The sequence below is a fragment of the Capra hircus genome, chromosome 14 (assembly GCF_001704415.2).
Source record: "Capra hircus breed San Clemente chromosome 14, ASM170441v1, whole genome shotgun sequence".
Lineage (NCBI taxonomy): Eukaryota > Metazoa > Chordata > Mammalia > Artiodactyla > Bovidae > Capra > Capra hircus.
This window is the reverse complement of record NC_030821.1, coordinates 80,447,007-80,457,395: the sequence shown is the minus strand read 5'-3', so window position 1 is coordinate 80,457,395 and position 10,389 is coordinate 80,447,007. Positions and strand designations below refer to the sequence as shown.

Here is a 10,389-nt window from a genome sequence, read left to right as displayed (position 1 = left end):
AGGAAGATGAAAAGGGAAGAGGAAGGGCGGTAGCACTGGGTGGGAGAGTACCCCATGGTGTCCCCTAAGAGAACCGGAGTTCAAATCAGGGGTAGGGGAAACCCGGTACTGCCTTGGGGGAGCTGCGGCAGGAACACATGCCAAACAAGTTTGCTGGGGCATGGGTGAATGAATGCAGAGTTCCCGGGAGTGGTGGGGTCCCTGGGGGCAGAGGGGACTTGGTGGTGGTGTTGACAGCCTCCCCCCCCATCAGCACTTAGAGGCCACACCCAGCCCCTGGCCCATGGATGAGGAGAAGAGGGTCTGCCCCAGTGACCAGTGGGGAGGGCTCTGAATGGTACTAGACCAACAGGGGTCAAATCTAACTCTGGAGCCACAGGGCTGACCAAATGGCCCTGCTTGTTCCTCATGTCCAGGACCAGAAATGGAAATGTCACTGGAAATGATAACCCTCCTTGCTTTGCTTCTGGTCTTGGGTCTGCCACGGGTGGAGAGCAATCTCACCGTGTCTGGAAGACAAGGTCAGTTCTGGCCCTGAGCCTCCTGGGCTGGGAGGAGGTCTGGAATGCCTGTGCAGACGCAGGGTGGCCATACCCCAGGTGGGTCCAGGCAGTTGTAGCCCAGAGAATTCAGGGGGCAAAACAGCCTTAGGAGGGTGGTCAGCTGATAACGAATACATAGTGGGAGAGCCTCTTGATGTGGGGTCCCCAAGGGCAGGCACGGATGGCTGGTTTTATTGCCCAGCACCCAGCTCTCCCTGCCATGGCTGGAGGCCAAGCCTGAACCAGCCATCTTCGAGCCTTCTGGGGCTGTCTCGGAAAATGGAGAGCTGCTGGAGTGTGACCTGCTTCTTCCCCAGGACCAAGTCCTGCCCTGACACAGACCAATAGTGGGCCACCTCGGCTCCTGGGTCAGGCAGGACACAGGGTCTCAGGCCAAGGAGTGTGGAGCCAGGGACTGGAGGCAGTGGGGTCAGCCAGGAAGGTAGGCGAGAAGGGTGCATGGGCGCAGACTCCACAGCCATGGGGCTTCTTTCTCTAGAGCAGCTAATGGGTGGCGCCAGTGAAGTGTGGTGATGTGGGCATGGCCCGATTGGGGGTTGGGGGAGGCAGGGACTCGGCTGTGTCCATATGACAGTGTGAGTATGCATGTCTCCGGGGTGAGGGCCTGTGCTCGTCTGTGTTCATGCTATGGGTGTGGTGTGGGTTTGTGAGACACATCCAGTGGGCACACGAGAGAAGCCCAGAGAGGAGAGGAGGAGCTTGCAGGATGGGGCAGGCTGTGAGGCGCCAGAAAGATGGACGGACCCAGGGCTCTGTCCTCACTCAGAGGAAGGAGAGGATGGCAGGTGTTGCTCTGATGGGATCTGAGAGCTGCCACATTCCGCTTTTTTATTCCTCCTTTCAGCGGCTGCCCTGAGGTGTCACGTTTGTGAACAGGAGAACAGTTTCGAATGCGAAGCACCACAAAACTGTGACAGGGGCTCTACATATTGTATCTCTGCCGCCGTGAGTAAGTGTCCTGGGTCCCAGTGGGGCTCCACACCCAGGTCAGTAGAATGCTTTCAGGACTTAGGGCCTGTCGAGTTTTCTCAATAAAGAAAAACATAAAAATGATCTTTTTTTAAAATTTGAAGAGCAAAGTCCTGTGAAGCCAGGAGTGCCAGCAGGCCACTGAGGAGACTCAGCTTACCTAAATAACAGCAGAGCCATTGCAGGGCGGCACACAGCAACTGCCGGCCAGACTGAAACACTGAGGTGCAGGGAGAAAGTAATGGAGAGTTCTTTTCATTCACTTCTAGGTGAGCAGTTGAGCCTTAATGACTTCAATGTCTGACCAAGAATAGCTTTTACAAAAGATGTACATAATCAGGGCTTTAAATATGTCCTGAAAAGAGGATGCATGCTTTAAAACATTTGGAGACCACTGCTCTGCCATCTGTAACTCCCCCAAGCACTTCTGGCCTCATGAAGAACTCTCTCCCGACGGTGACTTTGAAGGCCCCAACAGTGGCCTTGTCTGGCCTGGAGAATTCACTTTCCATTCATCAGCCACTTCTGGGGCTTCCATGTTCCAAGAAGCGTGTGGGCTACTGAGTCAGTTGAGGCATAAGCCCCACTGCAGCTTCAGGTGGACTTGATAACTTAGTGTGGAAAGATGACTGCACAGTGAAACATGGGAGGAGGTGCTGTGCCGGCAGCAGGCTCACAGTCACAGCAGTTACACCCAGGCTGCAGGCGTGACTCCTTGAGAGGCCAGCTCCAAGCCCTGGGCAGTGGCCAGGTGCCCCTTGCTCCTGTGTGTCTCGTCTGTGGTCACAAAGGCCTGCGCAACCATGTTTGAGAAGTTGAGGCCCAGGGAACCTATGTGTTCCCAAATGGAGACTGCCAGGCTCTAGTGCAGACAGCTGTGTGCAGACAGGTCAGAGATGGTGGCATCTGATGCCATGCCACCCCCAAAAGCAGCTCTGAACACAAAGGCCTGACCCTCTTCCTTTGCAGTGATGGCTCCCAAATCCCTGGCAGGTGCCCTCTTTGAGTGGGGCTCTGGTAAGGGGCAATAGAAGGGTCAGGGTTGGGCAGACTTCAGACAGAAATGGTGTTAGTGTTGCCGCTTTCAATTCATGAGGCCTCCATCTCTCTGTCCTATTTCCCACTAGGAATATTTCCACGGTTCTACCTTACTTCCAAGCAGTGTGCACTGAACTGTGGGATGCATGAGACACTTTCGCGGATGGCCAGGTCGTTCGTGCTCATAAAGCCCACACCCTTTCTGTTCGTGGCATGCTGTACATCCAACCTGTGCAACGTCCAGCAACCAGTCATCAAAGAAAACACAGAAGATGATTACTTTAAGGACCAAGGCAGGGGCAGCAAAGCTGGGCTGATGCCTTTCCTGACACTGGCCTCTGTGCTTCTGGGCCTCAGGCTGCTGTGACAAAGTCAACTGGCTGCAGGTGGTTGGAACTTGTTGCATTAAATTTGTTTTCCATCAATTAGCTCAATGGTAGTCTGACTTTCCAGGGACCTTGATGTGGGGTGGGGAGAATGAGTCCATTTGGGCCTACCTCACAGGTTGAATTAGAGCAAGGCCAAACCTTCCCCATAGTAATTTTGCCTACACGTTGTTTCTCTTTGAAATCAAACCTTGTAACTTTTTTTTGCTGACAATCACTCTTGACTCCTCTTCACCTTGGGGGGCCTTGGTATCGATGGAGGGCAGGGCCTGAGGCTCACCCGTGAAGAGTAGTCCTCAGACACTTCTGACCTTTGAGGGGGCCCAGGGTCAGTGGGGGAGACAGAATGATTTGGGCATAAGGTATCTCTGGAGTGAAAGAAATACTGCTCAGTGTGGGGTAGTAGGACCCCCTCCTGACTACAGCCCTTTTCTGACAGGGGAGGCCCCTTGGCTGCTCTCCTTCAGCTCTTGCTTCCAGACTCCAAGAGACAGAAGAGAAGAAATTCTGTTGAGTAAGCATGGATTTCACCCACCAACCGGCATAGGTGTGTGGACTCACAAATGCTTCCCCATGCGTCTGTCCAGCGTCTGAAACTTGGGCAGCTAGACAGCAGCACCACTGCTGACACACCAGCCTTCTCCCAGTCTCCATTTGAGATGCAGCCATGTACAGACAGCCAGAGAGCTGAGCTGCAGTTCTGCACAGAACAAATGTTCTCTCCCCTATGGCCCTGACTGGGTGCTTGGGTGGGTGCAGCCCCATCTGCAGCTCTCCTGCCTCCCTCTCCCTCCCATACTCTGGCCTGCCTCACCTGGTCTGACTCAGGGAATGCTATTTGGGGCATCCTGGGAACCTTCCAGAGAGTCTCAATGGCCCCAGAAGGGGGTACTGTGGGGCAGGCAGGGAGCAGGGCTGTCTCTGTCGCATCTAGAGCCTCTGAACCAGAAGGGCCCCCGAGTGTTGGCCAGCGCCTCCACAGCTGGCAATTTCCAGTTTCTGTTAGGCTCCTGCTGTGTGCATGTCCCCTTCCAAGCACAGGCACTGCGCTCACGCCTTCCTGCTCATGCCCCGTTCAGGAGCAGCATTCTTAGGACTCCCGACTCTCGGCCTAGGACAGGACTTTAAGTAGGATCCCTTTTGTTAGGGCAGGCAAGAGATACAAGAGGTCAACTATTCAAAAGTCGCCATGGCAACCGGACACTGGCGTCTCTTCACCAGGAGGATGGTTAGCGCAGTGTAAGATGACTGGGACGTCAAGACCCATGAACATGGAGAATCCCTAGGTTTGGATCTGGTGGGTCTTTGGTGATCTGATGAAGAGTACTTTCAATGATTAGATGATAAGAGATATCAGATTATTGCAGGATAAGGAGTTCAAGTGAATTGGGGAAAATGCTGTCACCAGTGTGATAGATACACTTTCTAGAAGTCACTATGGAAGGAAGAAGTTCTAAGAGGATAGTGTTTAGAAAAAACAGATCACGGGTCAACATCGATGCCACACCAAGAAGGTAAAGACTTGGGAATCTTTATCTGTGAAGAGCAGGGAGCCAGGTGAGTAAAGGACAAGGCAACGAGGGCCCAGCTGGTGCAGACAGAATGAAACAGGATCCAAAGCAGAGGCTGCAACCCCGGCAGGAGAGCAAACACTTCTGTGAGCGAGTAGAGGGATGAGCAGGGGTGCACAGAAAGCTCACATGATGGAAGGAGCCAGAAAAATGACAGAATTCATTCCCAAACAGTCACATATTCTCTGTGAAGCTGAAGACAGGGGTGTCTGCTAAAGAGTGAGTGCACAGACCAGGTGGGCATGATGTCAGCTTGGAATAGGCCCTGAAGGCAAGAGAGAAGAGAAGGTCATGGCTGAGACCACGCAGAGACCCAGTAGAGCTTGCTGGCAAGAGGACCCAGGAGCAGTCCCAGGATAGGAGCTGAAATGGCGGGGCCTCTAGTGGCTCAGTTGTTAAAAGAGCCTGCCTGCAGTGTGGGAGACCCGGGTTAAATCCCTGGGTCCAGAAGATGCCCTGGAGAAGGAAATGGTAACCCACTCCACTATTCTTGCCTAGAAAATTTCAAGGACAGAGGAGACTGGTGAGCTACCATCCGTGGGGTCACGAGGAGTCAGATACAACAGAGATGAACACTTACTATGAGGTCTGGGTGTTTACCAATCCAAGGTCACAAGCGCAAGAGGGAACTACACTTGGTTGCAAGAGAGCAACTGAGGAACAAACGATCTGTCAAAACTTAGCTGGACAGAGGAGGTCAAACCAAGGTGAGCAGGGCCAAGCCAGGCCTAGACGGCTACCTGGAGGTAGACAGCAGAATGTTGGCCAGACCTGACAGAAGGGCCTGAAAGGAAGAGGCTTACAGTGCCCTGGAGACCTCACAGCTTCATGCAGAGAGAGGGAGAGCTCACGTGGGGAGGAGGAAACATGCTGTTCCGTAAGTGGCATTGCTAAGGTGGCCACTGTGCTCTTTAAGAGCAAGTGTGATGCAAGTGACAGAAAACCGCAAACAAGGGGGTCTCAGCAAGAGCAGAAAGTGTTTCTTTCTTATTCATGTAAACAAAGTGCAGCGCTCAGCAGCTCAGAGCTGTGTGTCATGGGGAAGCAAGCTCCACCTTGTGAGTGCTGCAGCAGCTCAGAGCACATGCTTTGGGGAGGCGAAACTGCGGTAGCTATAAAAGCAGCATTTTTTTTTCAAAGTGACAAAATACACATGTATGCCCAAACTGTCACCTCTATGTACGCTTTAAAAACAAACAAAATGGAGAATTTGAGGGTCTGCTTCAATAGAAAGCAGCTTTCTAGGGAGAAGAAAGCTTTCTAGCCTTTCAGAAGCTTCATGAGCTGCCAGTTCTTTGGACTGCTGGACTTGATGGGCCCCAAGAAGACGCGTGGAGGAGCTAGGGAGTACAGCCTTCAAACCTTGCCGCTCAAACACAGCCGAGGACCCGTCTCCTGAGACACACGGAGCGACTCACAAGTTCCACTCCAAAGCCTCCGTCTCTGAACAAGCACAGCCACCTGTTGTCTGTCTCAAGCACATGGAACACTCCTTCCAACTCACTCCTTTCATAGGCCAAGCACATAACTGATACTACAGCAAAACAGAAACAGTACAAGAAAGGAACAGTAGAGGCCAACATACTTGTGAACAAAAACCAACAACTGCCTGACTGGCTATATTAAAATAATAACAGGTTATGACCGAGTACAATTTGCTCCAGAAATGTAAGAATGACTCAGTCTTAGAAAAAGATGTCCAACAAGGAGTAAAGGAGGATAATCAGAGCATCATTAACATTCACTAGTTGATCTTTTAAAAATGCTGTGAACCCTAGGAACAGACAAAGTCAATAATTTAATAAAAGTTACCCCCCAGAAACCTCAAACAAACATCATACTTCGTGGTGAAGCGTTCAAAATGCTCTCATGTAATCCAAAGATGTGACAAGCCCACGCACCAGCCCAGCTAGTCAGACACGGTCAGCCTCGACAGTGGGGCCTCAGGCACATCACGGAGGAAGGACTGCAAAAACGCTTCTTCTCAGCTACAAGCCCGTCAGCTAAAATCCCTCCTATTGCAGACCACTTAAAAATGTCACCTGAAAAAAAAAATCTGAATACTTTTTAACTGTACACCAAGCTAATGTGAACATTTCAGAAGAGGAAGAAAGGAAAGAAGGGGGGAAGAAAAGGAAAGAAAAGAATCTTGACTACATACAGTGAGCAAGGAGTGAAGCTGGCAGCTGCTTCAGCATATTCGCTCTTTTTCTATCACCTAGAGCCTCAGGGAGGGCAGCAGACAAGGCACTGGGTTTCCATGAGAGGAAGTGAAAGCAAAAACCATGAATGAGGAGCTTCAGAGGGGATACGCTCTCAATTAAACACTAAACTGGGAAAAAGATACTCTCTGCACAAGGAAACTTGGCTATGTCAGTACTGACTCCACATGGAGAAAAATGTATGAAGAGAAGCTTTTCCTGAGAATTAGATACTCTCATTATCACTTGGGGCTTGTATTTCCACGACTGGTCTATTCCAATAAACCTAAGCCACAAGATAAATGTTAAGTGGTAATGGATGAGTTTCACCCTGTGATACCTACAAAAGCAAAGGAAAATCCTCTCTGAAGGAATATTCACTCAGCTCAGAAGTCATACAGTCCCAAAGGTATTATCTCAATAAATATCTGCTGAAAATCAAAATTCACAAAAGACACAAGAAAACAAGAAACAAGTAAGCAGAAGTGGATCACCAAAAGTTTCAAACATTGGAAATCATAGGTCTGTAATACAAAATAAATTTGCTTTTAGAAATAAAAGAGCATAGAAAACATGAGGGAAAGAATGACGGACCATCAAAAATATTAGGCAAAAAATTAGGAGACCGCTGGAAGTGAGTGATGTGACCTTTGTAACCTTATAAAAAACTCAAGGGAGAAATTAAACGGTAGATCACACATAGATGACGAGACAACAATACATTGGAATGTGAGCTGAACAAATGATTCCACTGCAACCAAAAGGTTAAAAGAGGTGGGAAATACAGAGACGAAACTAGAAGACATGAAGAATAAGAGAGAAGCTCGTAGAAAACAAGCAGGATTCCAGAAGAGGACAGAGAAAGCAGAGCACAGCCAGTGTTCAAACAAAGAGCAATGGGCGATTTGCCAAAAGCGATGCAAGAACATTCAGGTCAAGCAATCACAACACGCCTGCTGCTCTGAGACACACTCAAGGCAAAACATCCAGACTGCAAACCAAAAGAAAATTACAAAAGCCTCCAGAGAGAAAATACGCATCTTGAAGGGAACAGCAGTTATGCCCTGCACAGGCCGCAGCTCAAACTGGGAGGCAGAGGGCAAGGCAGTGGCAACTTCAAAGCAATGAAAGAAAACAACCAGAAAGTAACTTGGCCTTGAATACTAAAAGGCTGTTTACAATAAGTAAAAAATAAAATGGTTTACCACTGACTAGTAATTACTAAAGGAACTCCCCCAAAAGCATGAAGAGGAGTGAAAACAATCCCAGACAGCAAGATGGAATGCAAGAAAGAACCAATTTTTAAAAAACATGTTAATATGTGGTCCTATGGATTGCATTGTATCCCCACAAATTCCTGAGTTGAAGTCCTAACTCCTGGTGTGACTGTATGTGGAGGAAGGAAGTAAATGAGGCTACGTGAGGTCATAATGATTGGGCCTTGGTACAAAAGAATGAATATCCTTAGAAGATGAGACTCCAGAGAGCTCTCTCTCTGCCACGTGAGGACGCGGCAAGAAGGCCACCATCTGCAAGCCAGGAAGAGGGCTCTTGCCAGAAAATGAATCATCCGGTACCTTGACCTTGAACGTGCAGCCTACACAACTATGAGAAACGAGGGTCTGCTCTTTAATCCCCTAGTTTACGATGTTTTGTTGTAGCAGCTGGAGCAGGCTAAGACGTGTGAGAGTGAGAGCTGCTCAGTCCTGTCTGACTCTTTGCGACCCCAGGGACTCTACAGTCCATGGAACTCTCCAGGCCAGAATACTGGAGTGGGTAGCCTTTCCCTTCTCCAGGGGATCTTCCCAACCCAGGGATTGAACCCAGGTCTCCCGCATTGCAGGCAGATTCTTTACCAGCTGAGCCACCAGGGAAGCCCAACTGTGGATAAAGCCAAATAACACTAACAAGATAGCCCCAAAATAATATTTTCTTATTTGGAAGGTTAAAGAAAATAAGACAATACTGGATACAAATGGTGTGAAAAGGCATGAGGGACATGATTAATAATGAAATGTTCTCTGGTTTCTACATGGTTCACAAAGAAATCAGAGACAGCCATAGGCATACAGGGTCAACGCCAAAGTGTCACAGAAATGGAGTTTACTACCTTCTACCTAGCAATAGAAAAAAGAAATCAATCCTTGAGAGAAAATGGATAGAAGAAATTTAAAAGTACTAAATAATCAATGATAGAAATGCATTTGTATGCCTTAGCAATCACAATAAATAAAATCACCAGCTCAGAGACAGATTATCAGATTGAAGTTTTTGTTTTAATCCAAATACTCAAAACAAAAGACCACAGAAAAATTCACCATAAAAGACAGAAGATATAGTAGACTTAAACTATCAATGTAAAACAAATAGACTTTAAGGCAAAAATCACTAACAGATGTAAATGACAAAATGTTCAACTTACCAGAAAAAAATTTTTAACAACTGAAAATTTATGTGTATCTAATATAAGTGCTTCAAAATACATAAAGTAAAAAGTGTTAGAACAAGGAGTAATGGACAAAACCAGCAACAAAGTGGAATATTTAGACACACTTTTCCCAACAACAGACAGAGCTGAGGGCAGAAGCTTAGTAAAAACACTGAGCAATACAGCTACCATGTCTTGTACTCTGCACCCAACAGTTACAAACAAGACACGCGAATGAAAAACTTCAAGTACTGTAAACAGGACAGTTAAAGTCTACACAAAACACAAAACAATACACAACGAAACATTGGGATAAAGCTATAGCATCTTCCAGGGGGAAAACTGACAAGCCTTTTAAAACCTACATTTTTATAATAGAAGAAAAGAACATCAGAAAATCAAGGAGTTACACATTCCATTTTGAAAGTTAAAAAATAGTAATGAGACAATAATGAAGTGGCAAAAATCAATGAAATAAAAATCTAGAGTATGACAGAAAGGACCAAGAGCTGAATTAGCAGCATTTGAAATAGAAGCAAAGACAGGGATTTCAGTAATGGAGAAGAGCAGTAGGTAGACAACATCAGACTGAACACTGTACCACTTTTAAAGAATGGAAAGAGCTTGATAACTGGGCCATGGTGAAGGGTCCAACATACTTGAATGCAGAGGTAAATGCGGACTCCATTTCTTAAGCAACACTTTGCCATGTAACTTTGCAGCCCCTTCAACCAAAGGCTGGATTTATTTCCTTCGACTTGACTTGGGGCTCAAACTTCTAATCTGTTAGGGTCTACTTTCTTATTTATGCCTCTATCACCATCATGAGTGGGGCTTCCCAGGTAGCACTACTGGTAAAGAACCCGCCTGCCAAAGCAGAAGACACAAGAGATGCGGGTTCAATCCCTGGGTCGGGAAGATTCCCTGGAGGAGGGCATGACAACCCCACTCCAGTATTCTTGCCTGGAGAATCCCGTGGACAGGAGCCTGGCCGGCTACAGTCCAGGGTCACAAAAAGTCAGACACAACTGAGCAACTTACCACGTATGCACAAATGCGCCATCATGAGGAGAAAATGCTCATTAGTACCCTCGTAGTGGAAGGATGAGAAACACATATGGCTGAAGCATCTCAGCTGAGCGCAGTTCTGAATGAGAAGCAGAGCTACCCTCTGGGCCCAGCCTACCCTCAGATGCACAGATGAGACTGTCAGTGCTTGAACTCTGAGAACTT

General features: G+C 47.9%; 1 protein-coding gene across 1 annotated transcript; it reads left to right on the top strand.

The window, feature by feature from the left end:
* On the top strand, positions 425 to 2,937 carry LY6K (lymphocyte antigen 6 complex, locus K). The gene is made up of 3 exons (XM_018058108.1): positions 425 to 521; positions 1,408 to 1,512; positions 2,660 to 2,937. The coding sequence occupies exons 1-3, from the start codon at positions 425 to 427 to the stop codon at positions 2,935 to 2,937; spliced, it is 480 nt and encodes a 159-aa protein (XP_017913597.1).

What these genes read in the sequence shown, in the direction of transcription:
- LY6K (XM_018058108.1), top strand. Translation starts at nt 425, where the DNA reads ATGGAAATGTCACTGGAAATGATAACCCTCCTTGCTTTGCTTCTGGTC. An exon ending in CACCGTGTCTGGAAGACAAG is followed by an intron (nt 522 to 1,407) that starts GTCAGTTCTGGC and finishes TCCTCCTTTCAG; the next exon opens with CGGCTGCCCTGAGGTGTCAC. An exon ending in TTGTATCTCTGCCGCCGTGA is followed by an intron (nt 1,513 to 2,659) that starts GTAAGTGTCCTG and finishes ATTTCCCACTAG; the next exon opens with GAATATTTCCACGGTTCTAC.